This window comes from Festucalex cinctus, chromosome 3, assembly GCF_051991245.1.
Source record: "Festucalex cinctus isolate MCC-2025b chromosome 3, RoL_Fcin_1.0, whole genome shotgun sequence".
Lineage (NCBI taxonomy): Eukaryota > Metazoa > Chordata > Actinopteri > Syngnathiformes > Syngnathidae > Festucalex > Festucalex cinctus.
This window is the reverse complement of record NC_135413.1, coordinates 31,011,189-31,030,055: the sequence shown is the minus strand read 5'-3', so window position 1 is coordinate 31,030,055 and position 18,867 is coordinate 31,011,189. Positions and strand designations below refer to the sequence as shown.

Sequence of the window (18,867 nt, the reverse complement as noted above, 5' to 3'; positions counted from 1 at the left end):
GATTGTCTGATGTTTATGAAAACGTGTATATTAGCTTCAGTGAAGGAAAGACGGATTTGCGATTTGTCTTACCAAACATACATGTCATAATCCTAAACCTAAATCTGTCTTCTAGATTTACAAAAACACTTCAGTTTATTAGAGAACTTATATTCAGTGTTTCAAAAACATGTCTGGTTAGTCTTTGATAGTTTTCGAAAACATACGCTAGCTTAGACTGAATTTTCTTTGAGGTTTATAAAAATGTGCATTAGTGTCATATAAAGACTCAAACCGGTGTCTGATGTTTACAAAACGCTGTTTATTGACTCTACAGTATCATTGTCGTTTACAAAAAAACAAAGACTCAAAAGTGTCTTTGTTGTTTACAAAAAGATTTACGTGAGGTTTATTGACAGCTGTTGTTAACAAAAACTTTTTTTGAGGATACGTTGGCTACAAAAACAAACACACAAGCTAATGCTAGCTTACCCCGATGCGGCTTCCTAGTTCTGGGTGCTCCACAGTCTTCTTGCTTCCCTCAGTCACACAGACGACCAGTGAAGAACTTTAACAATGAGGTGGAAAACCAAGCGAGTACTGTGCAGTGGGGAAAGAGGTTATTAAGAGGTTGTCATCACAGTCACGTGTGGTCTTACGGAGGAAGAGGAGATAGATAGCAATCAACTCAAATGGCCTCAACAATAACGCCCATGTTTCTCGCAGGCTAACGCTAAAGCTAACCTCTCGAGATCGGTTAGCGATAACAGTAGACGCCAAACTTGTGGTGTCGCGGCGGGAAGCCGAAGCTGCGCACCCCCGGCTCCGGCGGCCCGCAGTTAGCGCGGGCCTTGGCGATGGGATAGCGCACGCTGCCGTCCGCGAGCCAGCCGGCGTCGCAGCGGTCCAGTCCCGCGAGTCGCCACGCGGCGTACAGCTGGCCCACCTTGGCGACGTGACTGGAGTTAGCCGCACACGCCAGCAGCGCTTCGGTGAAGTTGAGCTTGGTCGGGCTCGCGAGGAAGTAGACGGTACCTGCGGGACAAACGCCACCTGTTTTTATCCCCTGCCATTTTGTCACTTGCTGTCGACTGAACATGACATCACAAGTTGTAAATACACATCTTTGGCAATAACGGCCAATCAAACAATTACTTCTCTTCGTGAAGTAATCTGATTACAGTTACTTTGCCAAGTCACAATTTATTGTTGAATATTTATTATTCATTTTTGGCAACGTCTCAAACTGACGCCATTCACGATCAAGTGGTAGTGCAATTAGTTTCCTCTTGAGGGCAGCAGTGAGTAACATTTGACACAACTTGCCTCACGCGAATGTGGAACAAGATTAGTAATTCAAAATAATAAAATACAGCAAGAGACCCCATTCCGTGATAAGACACATAGCAAAAAATAAACAAAAAAATTACACTATAGAATACATATGAAAGAGGAACTGAAGTGTTTTCAGCTTAAAGTGAAGCATTCCTGGGCTTCACAATTTAAAATAAAAAATAAAAATAAAAAATGGCAGTTTGATAAAAATAAATAAATAAATAAAGTAAAAATAATTACTCAAGGCAAAAAAAAAGTTATTTTATTTTTAATTGAAAAATAAACTATTCTAAAATGTCAGGATTAAAAATTTACTTCCAATTAATATTCTATTATTATTTGCAATACCATTCAGTTTCCAATTTTATGTTAAAGGGAACACTTGACTCATTGAGCCATTTTCAGCAGTAAAACGTTAATATTTTGTCTATAATTAATGCGGTAACTTCATTATTTTTCATGTACAATTAACACATTTAAAAAGTATTTTTTCTACTTGCTGTCGACTTTTGATGACATCACTTGTGCTGAAGAAGTAGGTAACAGCCAATCATGGCTCAGTTTACTGACCAAACCCGGAAAACAGGTGAACCGTGATTGGCCTGTTGTCTACTTCCTCAGCACAGGTGATGTCATCATCAGTCGACAGCAAGTAGAAAAGGTATTAATTGTACACGGAAAAATAATGCAATTATCAAATTAATTCTGTACAAAATATTAACTTTTCTCTGCTGAAAATTGTTCAATGAGTCAAGTATTCCTTTAAGATTTTAACTAATAAAAGTATCTTCTAAATTACTTTTAAAATCAAGTAAATATGTAACGACATTACTTTTTCAAGGCAACTGTGGCAACACCGGTGACTGATACATTGCAAATTTGTGACTTTTAAGGTGGACAAAGAACAGAGGTAATCAACACTTATTTTTTTTTTTTTAACACAAGTATCTTGTACTTTGTTGAATAATCCAGACCTTTGACGGAAGCGGAGAAGCAGAAGGCATCAAAGCGGTGGAAGAGGCGATGACGTTGGCCGTAGCTGCGCAGACCCGGCGCCAAGTCCGACCCGCCGCAACCGTCGCGGGGCGCGGTGATGGGGTACTGCACGGTGCCGTCGGCCAGCCAGCCGGCGTTGCACCAGTCCAGGCCCTGGTCCCACGCCGTGAAGAGCTGCTCGAACGTGGCCAGGGTGGCGTCCTGGTCCCGGCACGCCTGCTGGGCCCCCAGGAAGTTGAAGTGGTAGCGCCCTTTGTCCGAGTAGTACGGAAACACCACACCTGTCGGCCAGGAAGAGAAAGATGTCATAAGCTATTTTTCCTGATTCATGAAAAAATAAAAAAAAATGATGTCGGTGTCAGTACCAGATGTGATCAGGCTGCCAGATCGTATCGGGGTCGCCTAACAAACATGTCCCGCTATAGGATTGGCTGGAAATTATCCAGTTGATGTCAAACATTGGAAAAAAAATATTAAAGATGTAATTTAAATAACAAAATGTACGGACTGAAATTGTAAAAATGTAAATAAACCTAAGAAAAATATATTGAATAAATAACAGGTTGAATAAATGATAAATACACAAAATAATTGTCTCAGATGTGACAAATATTGTCAGTTTAGATTGTTAATGTGTTCCTATTATTATTAAGATTGTTTTTTGTTATTGTGATTGATTTGTGAACAGATTGAAAAGAAACCAAACCGAAGCTAACTTTGATAGCGCTGCTGTACTAATGACGTCACCGGAAAGCGCGAAGGTGATTTTTTTTGCTTTTTTTTTTTTTTTAAATCACACAAGCCTACATCATGTAAGCCACACATTGTCTCCCAGGCGGAGAAGTGAACCCACGCCGCTTCAATCTATTTTATTTTATTTTATTTTTTTTTAATCATGTGTGATGCTCGTGACATCATTCCCTCATGGAACTTATGTGGCGGTTAGGGTTCGCGGGGAAGGTTTTATGGTACGGACTTTAGTTGTTTTCCTGTTTTGTTTTGTCGAGTGATGTTCAGGAAAGTCTTTTGCGACACATCTCCTGCGTCTCCTTGGCTTCGGCACCACATATGCTTTTATATTTTCAGGTTTATGTACGTTTTTACAATTTATTACATAAATTTTGTTATTTTGAACAATTGTAAACGGACAATTTCCAGACAATGCTGTAGCGTGACGTCATCTGCAGGCGACCCCGATACAATCCGCCAGCCCGATCACATCCGGTACCGACACCGGTCCACTTCACCTCGCAGCTCCAGGTCCACGGTGACGCTCTCGTCCTCCAAGCCGTCAATCACCTCGCACCGATACCGTCCCGTGTCGTTGAGACGCAGCTCGTTGATGACCAGCGACATGTCGCCGGGGGCGGAGCGTCGCAGGCGGACGCGACCCCGGAATCCTCCGTAGCTGCGGTGACGGTTGCCCATGGCGACCATCACCTGCGTCTCCATGGCGAAGGCCGTCGCCGCCGCGGGGTCGGCGGGCTCGCCGACGGCGTTGGCGCCGGCGGGCAACCACGACCACTTGACCCGCGTCCGGCGAGGCGCGCTGAGCTCGGGTTCGTAGTGGAAGTGGCAGGGAAGGGTGACGCTGCTGCCCCTGGTGGCCGACACGGACGGCTGCGGGGACTCCACGTACAGACGGACACCGTTGAAATAGACTGCAGGAAGACACAACGGAACTTGAATGAAAAAATACATTGGGCTAAGTTTTAATCCAAAATTATTTTAAGCCGCTGTAACATTCTGCTCAAGTTTGACACTTTGCATATAAATTATGAGACAACACTGTACTGTACTAGATAATGAGTTTCACACAAATTACATAGTTTTACCGATATAAACACTTGAAAAGAAAAGAGTTCTAAAATTAAATAAACGCAAAGATGCCAAACATGCAAAAATGCCAATTAAAAAATAAATAAATCATTAAGTCACAAGACAATAAATGATTTTTACATTCATTTTAAAAGATAAATATTTACATTTTTGCACTAGTGTAGTAATGCCTTAAAAAGTATTAAGTATATAAATATTCAATAAATTTCAGTATTAGTACTATATTAGTACGATATTGTCATAAAATACAAATTCTTGTATATCAAAATATTAAGTCATATTTCAACAGATTGAATGGATGGATGATAGATAGTAAGACAATAAAATGATATATTAGTAATAAAAACTAAAAATGATAACGATATAGCCTATATTGAAAATATAGGAAATTATATCAGTATTATGGAAATGAAAATGTTTCAGAAAAAAAAACATTAAAAGTACAATGTAAGTATAATTTATATTTAAAGCCACGTAATATATTTAAAAAATATATACAAAAGAATGAATTTTATTTTATTTTACTTAAACACAAACCTGTATCAAAATAAATATAGTAGCTTGTAAAGTGTAAATAATAAATACATGGAATAAAAATGGGGCAGAAATATGTTATTTTTGAATCAATATTTGACTTAAAAAAATATATATATCAAATATTTGTCATTAAAGTAATTGCACAAATACATAATTACAATATATTAAATATTGGGAAAAAATATGGAAATTAAAATACAACAAATAATATGAATATGGTTATTTATAAAAAAAAAAAAATCATTGTATTACCCAATGTGAAAATAATAGTCAATAAAATTCGTAACTTAAGATCCTTTTCTCCAGACGCACAGTGAGTGCGTGAATGAGTGAGTGAATGAGTGAGTGCCTACTCTCTCCGTTGCCATTGCCGTTGCTGACGTCATGATAGTAGAAGCCGTTGTTGTAGTTGAAGTGGACGGCGGCGGCGGTGACGGGCAGCAGCACGAGCCCGCAGGCGGCCAACAGGGGGCGCAAGAGACCACCGAGCATTACGCTGAAAGACTAAAATAAATAAATAAAGTCCTCTAAATACCAATAGGGGGGTTTAACCACATCCAAGCAAAAACCACTTTCAAAATGTCAAAACGTGAATACATAGAATTATGATACAGTAAAATATTTGTCGTTTTCATGCATCCTCCTCTATCAAAGTTTCTAACAATGGATTTGTACCACCTGGTCAAATTACAATTCATCATCATTTGTACTTTAAGCACAAAAACAAATCTAAATGACAACGTAGAATCGATCAAACTCACCTTTTGAGGGAAGAGTGCAAAGACTCGCTGCATGTGTGTGCGCCTCAATGTGTAGGAACTACTACTGTATGTGTGTGTGTTGACTTCATCGTCTCCTCCTACTCGTCGTGTGGTGACGTCACCACATTGCGCTCCACACTGTGACCTCAAGTGACACTGCTGTAGGTGGCAATTGGAAAAACAGTCATTATCATAAATCACAAAGAACTAGGTATAGATGGAAATTGGAGGTCAATATTTCCCCCCCCCCCAGTTATATATATTTATTCGTAATTACCAAAAACAGTTTTATGCTATATGTCATTTTAGAATTTTGTTACTAATATTTAATCATGTCACAATAATATTTTTCTCTGTTTTAATCGTTAATTAATGCAGTTTTATTTTTCAAAAATGTATTGTCACAAATTTCAAAGTTTTAGATATTATTTTCTATTTAAATAGTAATTATATAAACCTTTTTCAAAATGTTGTGGGCTATTAATTAATTAATTTTGTATTTATTAATTAATTTAATATATTAATTTATTAATGATTATCATGTCAAAGTTTTTGAACCGGGTGGAATTTCAGGGGCAAATGATTTATTAATTTCCAATTTAATTTTGGGAACGGTCTTTTAATTCATCAATAGCTATACATAGTCTTAAAAACTTTTCTTATAATGAATTTAACACCTAAATGCTGTCCAATGATGATTAACATTTTCTTATTATGCTGTATTTTTATCAAAAGGTACAATGTATATTTAATTTCTATCTACTGTAATTTAATGACTTTATATTAGTAATAATTGGTACCCCAGAAAAAGGATTATAATTCCCACTATCTGATAGCATTAAGCAAGCAGAGCACTCCTATCTCAAATTTTTGCTCTCAAATCAAAGCAAATATATAGCTGAGCAAAAGCTCGTATCTTAAAAAAAAAATAATAATAATTCCTAAGTCAGGTCACTGGTAAGTTGAAGTGCTGCAATTTTGCTTTGGTGGCATCTTGTTGCCAAGTGGGAGGAGCTCCATTTAGTCAGACCATAGCTATATCTAATAGAAGAAAAGTGCTTTGCCGCCACCTTGTGAAATCTATAGGCAATTGCAGACTGTTTTGCTGGGCATCAAGTAGCAGGACTCACTTTACAAAAAGTTCAAAGTCCATTTTGCGTAGTAGATGTTTGCATTGGATGAAGGTGAACTACAACGACGACAACAACAAGCAGAGCATTTGTTCAGCGGGACGGCGTCCATGTTGGGCAAAGGTCAGCCATTGTTTTTGCCAAGGTCGCGAGTCGAGCGTGCGTCGCGTTTGCAGCGGTGGAAAACAAGAGCGCGGGCGAGGCGAGGGTCGGACAAGGTGCTGCTGAGCAAACACCGGCACGGCTGAGTGAAGCGCAGATGTGGGCCGCCCTCCCGACACCGAGCGCCAACCTCGACCGACCCCTCGCCAGCGACAGCGCCTCAAAATACAAAAAAAAAAAAAACGTTGTGCTATCCTTGCACATTCTTCGCTCGCATGCTGACAGACGCTAAACTTTTTACAGTACTGTCAACATGATACGCTATACGGAGAAAAGTGGACTACTAGCGGGTATTTTTATTTTTCAAATGTTATACACGGTTCAGTTTGAAGCTGACATTAATTTCCTGCATAGGTACAACTAAGGTTCAATTTCACCTGTGTCTACAAAATATTATATACAATAATCACCGTGACGAAATTCTAGCATCCATTCAAAATAAGTCCTGCAATTTCGAATGGAGTTCCTCAGGGAAGCGTTTTAGGTCCATTTAAATTGTCTTTATTCCATTAAGTCTTCCCAAAAGATTGGAAGCTACAAAAGGAATGAACAACGCCCCATTTTCCTCTGTGTGCCCTGCGATTGGCTGGCAACCAGTCCAGGGTGTACCCCGCCTACTGCCCCAAGCCAGCTGGGATAGGTTCCAGCACCCCCGCGACCCTTGTGAGGAGCAAGCGGTTAAGAAAATGGATGGATGGATGGAATAAATAAATACTCTTCCCATAAGACTGGAAGCGGTTATAGATGCTAAGGGGTGGAATCACTACACTTTGTTTCTCTTCCTGTGGGCGGAGTTTACTGTAATCAATAGTGTTGTCCAGTTTCAAGTGTAGTATATTACAGAGTAATTTGTATCACTCACAGGATTATAACATTAAAACACCCCCCTGGCTACTAGGAAAAAAAAATATTGTCCAATCATGTTTATTTTAATATTTTCCAATCTTTGTGAAGTAACTGGAATAAATGCAAAAGAAATTTTTGAAAAAAAAACAACAGGTTTTATTTTTAAGCTATGATGTGTCCCCTACAAAGGACTTTTTTTTTTTTTTAACTTAAATGCTAGACTCAAATACAGTTAAAATAATTCAAACAATACTTTGTGTTCTTAAATTAAGAGTCTTATAGAAAACATGCTAACGTTTAAAGCCTAAATTTGTTCAATAAAAAAAGTGTAATACACTTATTTTGCACTATAAAGTGCTTGCAGTGAGGGAAGCCATTTTCTTTTATGATGCAATCAGAGGTAGAAAAGCTCCACCCCTGCACATTTGGTATAATTGGAAAGCTCTGAATGTCCTCTATAGAGCACAAAAGGAGTTAATTCAATCGTATGCACTGGGTGGGAGATATTCAGGTTTAAAACGGTCCACTACAGAGGACAATTTTGAATTGCTGGTAGTAAGGAGGATAACAGTCATCCAATTACTATTTCGAATGTAGTTCCTCAGGGAATTAATTGCGTTAGGTCCGATCCTTTTTTTGTAAGAAGCTTGAACCACACTTGCATTTGTAACCATAGCGACACCGCAAAATGGACAAAAAGATAACGAACGGACCTAAAACACTTCCCTGAGGAACTCCGCTTAACATTGTGTTCAATGAAAGTTGCCACGTTGTTGTGCAAAATCCACACAATACCAGACGACTACAAATATATGGATAAAAGCATTGAAGCATCACATGAAAATATGGATAAGATGAATTGCTATCAAGTGACTCTCGCCCGGTTAAACGAAAGACGAAGTTTTGTTTTTTTACATTTTAAACGAAAGTGTTTGTTGTTTCCTCAGCAATCGAGCATTTCAAGTGGACCTCGCCAGTGCGAGTCGCTTATCTCGCAGTCTTCCCAGGGCCGCACATGAAAGCTTCCCGCCCGGGGCCACAAATACCAGCGCCCCCTCCCGAACCCCCCCCCCATTGTCACAGAGAGCGGAGGGCTATAATTTGGGTGCGGGCCTGCAGCATTCAAGCCGGCCGCTGCACGTTCGTTGGTTGGTTGGTTGGTGTGGAGCGCAGACGTCTATTGTGTTCTCAGGGGCGGACTGGACACGTTGTCATTACGCAAGCTCTCAAGGTAGATGTGCGTGCGTGTGTAGATTAGAGTGGAAGTAGACCAGGGGTGTCCAAACTTTTTCATTTGAGGGCCACATACAGAAAATCAGAAGGGCCACATAATGTTATGAAGAAAAATTGTGTTTAGTCCTAAAAATTGTACAAATAATTGATTTGGCCTTTTCCATATTTCTAAAAATGGTACAGTATATGAACCAATTTATTTGTAATATGACAATAGGGTTATTATAGTTTTGGAATTTTTCATTTTAGTTTTTATTTTGTTTCTTTAAATTTAGTTAGTTTTAATTAGTTTTCAGGGTGGTTCTGTTTGTTTTTTTTTTATTAGTTTTAGTTCTTTAATAAATGCTTAGTTTTAGTTTTTATGGGTTTTTTTTTATGTGTATTACTTGTGCACAATATTTAAAAAACACCATGGGTGCAACGTTAATATTCCGGTGTACATCAAAAATAATTCTACTAAAAATCACATTTAAAATCAGCCCCAAAGGCTCATGCATTAAATTAATTACCAAAGACTAAAACGAAGGACATTTTTGCTATAATTATAGTTAGTTTTGTAAACATGAAATGTAATCTTCGTTTTTATTTTATTTTGTTGACGAAATTGTAGTTTTGAATTTTAGTTTTCTCCTTAGTTTTAGTTAACAAAAATAAACTTTAATAGCACCTGTTTTTCAACACCTTCCATTCTTACTTTGACCATCTCCAAACATTTTTGTTTTTATTTTATTTGAACTGAGTCAAATGCCATTTTTAGCACACGTCGCGGGCCACTGAAAAATGGACGGCGGGCCGCAAATGGCCCCCGGGCGGTAGTTTGGACACCCCCGAAGTAGACTGTCAACTTGACTTAAGACCAAAGAACAAGTCAAACGAGCCGCGATAAATAACGACTCATTCCGACCATTTTTCTAGCGCTTTTTGTTCGCCGGCAAACGCATCCACTTGAAGATGAGCCAAATATAGAAAGACAAACATTGGCGGGAGGGAAGATGTGAAATTCTCTTCATCACATGAGCAGAAATAGTCGCGTTTCTCTCGGGAACGTCGCCGCGTAAAACTGCAGCTGACTTTCCACGATTGTCCCCCCCATCAAAAAAACTTCCTGCAGCAGGAAGGTGGAGAAAGCAGCCGTCACCGCCGTGGACATTTTCATTCGTCAACTGGAATCCAACAATAATCGTCAAGTAGGTTTTTCCGTGAGCATGCGAGGAAGAAAGAGGGTCTCGGCTTTGTCACGTCGGTTAGAAGGGAGAGAAACGGCAACACGTTGAGTCAGACAAGTTTTGGCAACTCACATTCATGCAATATGTCGCGATTATGAGAAGAGGACAAAGTTTGTCAATTGAATGAGTGACGGCGTGTTAAAAAGGGTGAGTTATGAGGAAATAATTTTGGATAAATAAAGGCTCAAATTTGTCTTACAAAACATGCATGTCAGAATCTAGGCTCTAAATTGTCTTATATTTACAAAAACATTTCTATTCAAACTCATTCAAACCCAAAGACGTGTAAATACGTTTTTTTTTTAAATACTTTATCCCTTACTCCCAAAAACGTGTTGAAAAGGTTTTCATGTCTTTTTTTTTTTTTTTTTAATGCAAGAGCATACACAAGGCTTTGATGCAGCTTCTGACATGAAGAGGTAGCTTAAAGCAAATGGTAGTTATTACAAATAACGGCCACCAGGTGGCAGCAGAGTATAAGAGATCAGCCAGGATCATGTTGCAACAAGCTCTTTTTGACAGTATTTTCACCAGGAATGTGAATAGGCATATCGATGAAACATCGCTACATTCTAATGTTAATTGCTGCAAAATGGAAACATATAAATATACTTTTTTTTTTCTCCCCCTGATAAAAGAAGAAACTAATTTTTGTTTTGGAAGGTTCCATGTTTTTATAGTAATAGAACACAATATTCTGTGGGCCTTGCAAAATCAGTCCAAATCCAGTATAAAACAGCTGGGAGCGAAAACAATTAGCATTAAATAAATGAATGAATAAATAAAAACACATAAAAATAAAAAGAAAAAAATATTTGCATCACTTCTGCTTCACAAAAAAATGCCAATTTTCTCATGATTTTGGTCAGAAACGAAACTATGTTCCTACTGTTATTTACTCAAAAGCTAAAAAGATAGAAAAAAAATCTTGGCCCAAAAAATAAATAAATAAAAAGTTCCTTTCTTTTGTGGTTCGCATTGTCACAGAACACAATAATACCCTGTGGGTTTTCCAACAATCAGTCAAAATGACCTAAAAGGGATTGCAATATGACCAACTCTGAAAACAGCTGGCGGTGAATGTGTTAAGTTTTCTGGATGAAGAAGAAAAGTTAAAAAAAAAAAAAAAAAAAAAAATGGCACACAGAAACACGCTTCACATGTTGTCAACTCTAATTTGAACATTCGCTCCCGCTGATTTCTTTGAAGTAGGATCTATTTAAAGCGGAGGGACACAAAAGAGACACTCCACACTATAGATCTCATTTATTCAAACGAGTCTTCCAATGACACACGAGGAATAATATCAAACAATCATGGGAGCATGTTGTGCATATAGTCAGCTCAGATAGGCTCCAGCTCAGGACAAGAGGCATCGAAAATGGACGGATGGGGGTATTTATTTATTTATTTATTTATTTCTCTTAAAAAAAAAAAGAAAAAAAAAAAAAAAAAGGGTGGAGTTATTTATACCGGCACTCCAACTGTTTCGCTATCAATCTCAAGCCGTTTACACCAGTGGACAGCAGGATTGAGTTGGAACATCCCAAGGGTCCTTAACACCGAATCTGCCCTCAGGCCCACTGTGCAGTCAATAAAATAAAAAAATAAAAAAAGGTTGTCCAGAGGTTGAAAGGTTGAGAAAAAGGAGACAGTTTAGCATGGAATGGAAGCGTCCACAACCGAAGAACCAGAATGGCGCTGCGGCCTGCCTGCTCATCATCATCATCATCATCATCATCTTCATCTTCATCCCGCTTACGTGCTGGGCGATAACAACAAAAATGTCTCAACTCTAAAATTCAGATTTGATAGGAGACTACTTGTTTGTTGCCATCTTATCTGCCATTTTTTTATTTTACACATGAACAAATTTAGTGTTCTGTATGGCTGATTTAAGAAGAAAAAAATTTAAATCATTTGCTCCCAATAACGTGTAAATACGTTTTTTTTAATGTAAGTGTCCCAAAGACGTATTTATACGTTTTTTTTTGTTTTTGTTTTTTTTAATGCTAGAGCATACAGAAGGCTTTGATGCAGCCTCTCAACTGCAAAGAAAGGTTGCAGAAATGGTAGTTATTACACAAACGGCCAGCAGGTGGCAGCAGAGCAAAGGAGATCAACCAGGGCCATGTAGAAAAAAGGCTCAATTACTTACAATTTTAAATAGATTTGTGAAAACTGATGAAACTTAGCTCTCTTCTAATGCTAATTGCTGCAAAACGGAAACTTGCTGCCTAAGTAATATTCCACTGATGCAATATTAACCACAATGCCATATTTAGACTAGTGTGGATGCATTTAACAAAGGGAAAAAAAAAAAAAAAAAAAATTGTGTTTGACTTCCCTTTTAAGGATTAAAGGCTTTCGGTCTGGTCAGGGGGCGACTGCAGACTTGACGGCTGGTATGTCTTACCAAACATTTTTTTGTGTATTAAAGCAATAAACCTAATTTTTGAGGTGGCGTGCAACGGTTTATGATCAAACTAAAAAAGGTATAATAACTTGAACAGTGCAGCATTTGGTAACTCAAGCAAGATGGTGTTTTTTTTTTATTTAATTTTCTGATTCCACCTGACAACGATGAGCTCATTATATCCATAAAAAGGATCTGGGGGGTTGTATTTACCATTTACATATGTGAGCTTTCAACACTTACTTGAATGACCTTCAGAGGCGCCTTAATGAGGCCGCGAAGAAAAACACCTTCAGCGGGACCGCGCCACGCCGGCAAGACAGATGAGGCGTGCACGGCGCTCCCTGGGGGTTGTCGTGGGGGGTTAAATGCTAAACAGCCAAAACGGCCCTCGGTGCTTTCCGCCTTTTTCATCTCGTACCTTTTTAAATGGAAAACAGCTGCAATCAGTTCAGCGTTTGAATACAGAAAGAAAAAAAAAAAATGCTTTTGGAAACAAGTGGATGGAGTACATTTCAACATTTATTTATTTTTTTGTTTGTTTGAACGATACAAAGGCCAAACATGGGATGCGTCTCAGAAACACTTGACTGGAATCCAAATGGATCCAGTCCAGTATAGCAGGAAAGCACACCAAACACCATAAAAAAAACCAAAACAAAACATCGACATCATATTTCAAATCAATAGAAAAACCAGAAGAGGGGAAACCCGATATTTACATGAAAGTGTGGTCAAATTGAAGCATCATTAGTCTGCCACGTTGTTCAGTGTTTGGCGACCTACCGCACCCCCCCCCGCCCCTCTCATGCATTTTGCACGCCATCGCATTAATACGCATCGTTATCGGAACCAGTGCGGCACAATAGCATAATATTGCACGAGCCCATAATTCATAATTTATGGGGGCGGAGACGATGGCATGTTTCACATGTATAGCGGAGATGGAAAAGGGGCGGTGGGGGGGGGTGGATTTTGCTTTGATTTGCTCACAGAGAGTCAGTCGATTGATTTCTTTGTTTACCTCCGCATTGTTCTTATCTACATTTTTTTTTTCCTTTTTAGGTTTTCCCATATATGCAAACACAAATATATATATAAAAAAAAAAAGTGCCATTAAAGTGAATGCGGTGACCACAGCAATGAAATGTTTCAGTAGCATGTGATGCGGGTTTGCTAGAATATGGAACAGACACCGACACCGGCGTTCTGATCTTCTTCGTCAACGTGGGATAGGTGGGCGGGGTTTAAAAAAAAAAAAAAATAATAATAATAATAATAATAAATAAATAAAAAGTCCAAAAGGGGCACGACAACCTGATCAAATTCAATTATCATGTGTGTGCCACAAAAAAAAAAAAAACAAAAAAAAAACAACATTTTGCTCAAGCATGTGACTGCAAAGCAATTCTTTTGTTTTTGTTCTGCTCCGTTTGGTGTGGGTGCCTTTGGTGATTTATGGCGTCTGCGTCTTGATAAACCGCAGAAAATAATCTGCAAACTCACGAGAAAAAAAAAATAAAAAAATTTAAAAAAAAAACAACGTTACCCAGGAAGCCGGTAAGACGACGAGTGTACAGTTTCTATACATCACCGGCTTGCACGGGTCTTGGGGAGGTTCTGCAGGCGGCACCAACTAGGCAGCGGGACCCCTCGGCAGAGGCTGAAGTGGTAAAACATCAGAGCAACCGGACAAGCAGCCACGAGGATTCCAGTCTTTCGCACGCGCTAACCAATGGCGGTGTTTGCCGCCCTCTAGAGTACAGAACAAGGCAGTGCAGGCACAGCAGGAGGGAGAAGGGAGGGAACGACATCAGGGTTGTTAGTGGAGGTAGAGAAAAAAAGAAAAAAAAAAAGAGGGAGGGGTCGGGTGGTGGTCGTCGCGGGTCGCCGCTACTCGTCGCAGCCCAGCAGCTCCATACGCAGGGTGATGCTCTCGTGCCACTCCCACGGCAAAATGCGCACCAAGCGAGCGAAAAATGCCGGCTCAAACAGGTTCTTTTTGTGCACGTTGTTGTCGCTGTTGCCGGGGAAGATCTGGAAGAGTTGACAGAGAGATTAAAAACAAAAAGTAAGAGAATGCGCAAGACAAGTGGGTATAAATGGGAAAAGGCACATATTTTTACTTTAAATAAAATCAATATATATAAATAAAATAATAAACTTTACAAAAAGATAAATAATAATAATAATAATAACAATAACAATAATAAAAACTTAAACCACAAAAAAAAAAATTATGATCTTGGCTCAATTTAAAGGGTTACTTGACTCTCAGCCATTTTCAGCAGTAAAATAAATAAATAAAAAGTTAATATTTTGTCTATAATTAATGTGGGAACTTGTCATGTACAATTAATACCTTTTAAAAAAAAAATAATAATTTTTCTACTTGCTGTTGACGACATCACCTGTGCTGAGGAAGTAGGTTAAGACCAATCATGGCTCAGTTTACTGACACACACAAAAAAAAAATATATATATATATATATATATATATATATATATATATATATATATATAAAAAAAAATTTTTTAACAGTATTAATTGTACATGAAGTTATCACATTAATTCTGGACAAAATATTAACTTTTCACTGCTGAAAATTGTTCAATGGAGTTAAGTATCCCTTTAATAATAAATCAAATTTGTATGACTTTTCTTTTTTCTTCTCCTTCTTTTCTTAAAAAAAATAAATAAATAAAAGTATGGCTCTTTTCCTAACACAGGTCAATTGTACACTGCCATCTAGTGGAACAACATTTAATTGTTCTGTCTTCTCTTGCACACAGGCAAACATCATGCCTTGGTGACTGGTACCAACTCCAAACTTAAAAAAAAAAATAAAAATAAAAAAATTACGTTTAGACTTCCAAAGTGTACACAACTTGGTGACCTTGGCCTAACCTTGTCATTCTTTGTGGTCTCGTCCTTCACGACGGTCCAGGTCTGTCCGTCGTCGCTGTGAGCCACTTTGAAGGCGGAGATAAACTGGACGCTGCCGAAGTCTTTGGCTCCCTGCGTGATGATGCCGGTGAGCTTTTTGGCCGATTGTAGATCCACCTGAGCATACGCGAGATTTCACTTTAAAAACAATCAGCAGCAGGCAAGCGGGAAAAACAACCAGAGGTGGCAAAATACTTACAAGCGCTTCTTAAAAGGGGATACTTTATTTAATTAACCATTTTTGGCAGTCAAAAGTTAATATTTTGTCTAGAATAAATGTGATATTTTCCATTTTGCAACTTGCTGTCAACTGAGAGTGACGTCACGTGCGCTCAGAGCTCACAGCTTGCGAATGTCACATGATCAAACCTAGAACGCAGGTGAGCTGTGTTTGGTCGTTACCTGAGCCCTGAGCACATGTGATGTCATTTTCAGTTGACAACAAGTGGCAAAATTGGTTTTTTTTTTAGTATTAATTGTACAAGAAAAATGAAAATATCAAATTATAGACAAAATACTAACTTTTTATTGCTATAATGGGCTAAAACAAAGTGAACTATCCCTTTTTAACTTTAAATAGACTTAAAGGGGAAGTAACCCCCCCCCCCCCCCGCCCCCCCCAAAAAATTAAAAAAAATATTGAAAATATGTTCTAGACAGCCCCACTGGTCTAAATATGGTATTATTGTTAATATTGCATTAATGGAATACGAGTTAGAAAGCAAAATCCAGCCGTTTTTATCCATTTCAGGGGGTCGGCCATTTTGCCGCTCGCTGTCGATTGAAGATGACATCACATGTGCTCAGGTCTCAGGTAACAACCAATCACAGCACAGCTTCAAAAAAAAAAAAAAACAGGTGAGCTGTGACTGGCCGTTGCCTGAGCAACTGTGATGTCATCTCCAGTCGACAGCAAGTGGCAAAATGGCCGCCCCCTTGAGATGGATAAAAATGGCTGCATTTTGCTTTCTAACTCGTATTCCATTAATGCAATATTAACAATAATACCATATTTAGACCAGTGGGGCTGCATAGAACATATTATTGTCAATAATTTTTATTTTTTTGGGGGGGGTTAAAAAGGGATACTTCACTTTTTTTCAGCCCAATATAACAATAAAAAAGTTTCATATTTTGTCTACAATTAATTTGATGTTTTCAATATTTTTCATGTACAATACTTAAAAAAACAAAACAATTTTTGCCACTTGTCAACTGAAAATGACATCACTTGTCCTCAGGACTCAGGTAAATAAATACCAAACACAGCTCACCTGCGTTCTAGGTTTGGACATGTGACATTTTTGCTTCATAATTCATATTCCACAAATGCAATATTAATCACAATGTCATGTTTAGACTAGTGTGGTCACATAACATATTGCCAAGCAATGTTAAAATGTTGACTTCCCCTCAAAAAAAATACATAAAATAAAAAAAAAATAATTAAAAAAAATAATAATAATCTTTTACTTATTGCTTATTTTACTTATTGAAAGCGCAATTGTCAGTATGGAGCCCGTCCTCCCACCTGCAGCCACTCCGATCTGCTGTTGGCGGCGGCGGTCCAGGCGTTGGTCTTGCCCTGCTTGTCCAGGCGGGCGAAGTGCGGATACCAGGTGAAGGCCTCGATGCCCCACGTGCGGAAAGAGCTGGAGGCCGTGATCTGCTGGTCCGACACCAGCCGGGACTTCATGCCCATGGGCTCGGAGCAACCTGAAGCGTTTGAGGACACTGAAATTGAGGCGCAGATGGCGAGCGGAATGACAGAAAGAAAGAAAAGAGAGGAGGAGGAGGAGGGGGGGAGAAAAGAAGAAAAACAGGATGATAGATGGGGGGAAGCGGCGCAGGCCAGCGTGTGATGTTAAGCAGCAGCAAACGGATGACGACGATGCAGCCAACGAGAAGAGCAGACGTGAGGCCGACGGCGTGCGAATCAGGTCACGCATGCACACGTTGGATCATCAAGTTGCTCTTGAGCGAGCTTGGAGAAGGCCAAGTCTCATCAAGAACTATTCATCACAACCTTTACATACTTTTTTTTTTTTATTTTATACATAGACAAGTTTACAAAATCCATCCTTTGGAAGAGTAACAAATTGATGATCTGCCTGTCAATATACTTCATGGCATAGATAAAGACACTTTCATTTGCAGAAATGACATCATGGTTGGGAATCATTGTGATGTAGAAAGAATAATAATAATTAAATAATAGTAATTTGGCGATTGATTACAGACAAATAGCCATGCCAATAAGGCAGGTAGGATCACTATCGCCACAAGTAGGATCAACATGTGGTAGGGTGGCTCCCTCTAGTGGTCGTTAAAAAGTTAAATGCATTGCAGTCATTCTGTATGTTGATTTTTAAGTAAAAAAAAACAAACTAATTCATCTCAACTCAACTTTATTTATATAGCGCTTTCAAACAGCCTGAGCTGTCACAAAGCGCTTTACAGAAACAATCCTTATTCCGCTAGTTAATGCTCAACTCATTTGGTCCCATTTACGTATAAATTTGTTCTATTTTAAATATCACCAGCGTCCCAAAGACGTATTTATACGTTTTTTTGGTTCTGTTTATTTATGCTAGAGCATACAGAAGGTTTGATGCAGCCTCTGAACTGAAGATAACGGTTGAAGCAATGGTAGTTATTACAAAAAATGGCCAACAGGTGGAAGCAGAGTGCAAGAGATCAACCAGGGCCATGTTGCAACAAGCTGTTTTTTCCCCACAGTTTTAAACAGATTTGTGAATAATGATGAAACTGAGCTATATTCTAATTGCTGCAAATCAGAAACCGATATAAATATACTTTTTTTTTTTTTTTTTTTTTTTTTTTTTTTTACCTGTTGAATCAAATCAAAATCAGTCAAAATCCAGCAAAGGGAGCGAAAGGGGGATTCAGTGAAAACGGCTGGTAGTGAAGCAGTTAATGTCACATTTAAAATCTCTCCCCAGAGGCTCATGCATTCAATTAATTACCAAAGACTAAAACGAAACGACACTTTTGCTCTAATTATAGTTTTGTAAACATGTAGTTTCAATTATTTTTCGTTTTTTTAAAAACCATTTTCGTTAACTAAATTGCTTTTTGAATTTTAATTTGTGTTTGTTAGTTTTAGTTCACTAACATAACCTAGGTAGGTATTGCACTTGTTTTGATGAGAAGACCTGATTTTTGGTGTCAAAGGTTTCGTTGCCCAACTGGAGTGCACCCGTTTTAGATGCTTTCCCCATCAGCAAAAAAAAATGAAGCTTCCATGCACAAGTCACACAGCGAATGTCGTTAGTACAGAACAGACACGGGCATGCAAGTTGAATTTGAACCGGTCAAGCTGGGACATGATGAGGTCCACGCAAGCAGCCGTGTGATTAAACCACACACAGAAGGGAGGAAAGGAAAAAAAAAAAAAAAACTTCAAAGAAGCGAGCAGGATCAAAAACAAATCTGTAAA

General features: G+C 38.6%; 2 protein-coding genes across 5 annotated transcripts in view; both read right to left on the bottom strand.

The window, feature by feature from the left end:
* Window positions 1-497: 497 nt before the first annotated feature.
* On the bottom strand, window positions 498-14,198 carry hapln3 (hyaluronan and proteoglycan link protein 3). The gene is made up of 8 exons (XM_077517581.1): window positions 14,055-14,198; window positions 12,704-12,881; window positions 5,448-5,606; window positions 5,040-5,190; window positions 3,558-3,971; window positions 2,289-2,591; window positions 724-1,014; window positions 498-633 (listed from the first exon to the last, which is right to left on the bottom strand). Exons 1-7 carry the CDS (start codon window positions 14,138-14,140, stop codon window positions 737-739), a joined length of 1,569 nt encoding a protein of 522 aa, XP_077373707.1. The 5' UTR covers window positions 14,141-14,198; the 3' UTR covers window positions 498-633; window positions 724-736.
* mfge8b (milk fat globule EGF and factor V/VIII domain containing b) overlaps window positions 12,965-18,867 on the bottom strand; it is a 24,709-nt gene continuing 18,806 nt past the window's right edge. For 2 of the 4 annotated variants that reach the window (XM_077517582.1, XM_077517584.1), the window contains 3 exons: window positions 16,939-17,141; window positions 15,369-15,524; window positions 12,965-14,497 (listed from right to left, as the gene is read on the bottom strand). In XM_077517582.1, coding sequence (XP_077373708.1) covers window positions 14,354-14,497; window positions 15,369-15,524; window positions 16,939-17,141 — 503 coding nt within the window. In that variant the 3' untranslated portion in view covers window positions 12,965-14,353. The remainder of the gene's footprint in view (window positions 14,498-15,368; window positions 15,525-16,938; window positions 17,142-18,867) is intronic. The other 2 variants (XM_077517583.1, XM_077517585.1) reach the window with 1 other exon arrangement.

What these genes read in the sequence shown, in the direction of transcription:
- hapln3 (XM_077517581.1), bottom strand. Translation starts at nt 14,140, where the DNA reads ATGTTTTACCACTTCAGCCTCTGCCGAGGGGTCCCGCTGCCTAGTTGG. An exon ending in CCCAAGACCCGTGCAAGCCG is followed by an intron (nt 12,882 to 14,054) that starts GTGATGTATAGA and finishes CCATTTAAAAAG; the next exon opens with GTACGAGATGAAAAAGGCGG. An exon ending in TTGCACTCTTCCCTCAAAAG is followed by an intron (nt 5,191 to 5,447) that starts GTGAGTTTGATC and finishes TATTTATTTTAG; the next exon opens with TCTTTCAGCGTAATGCTCGG.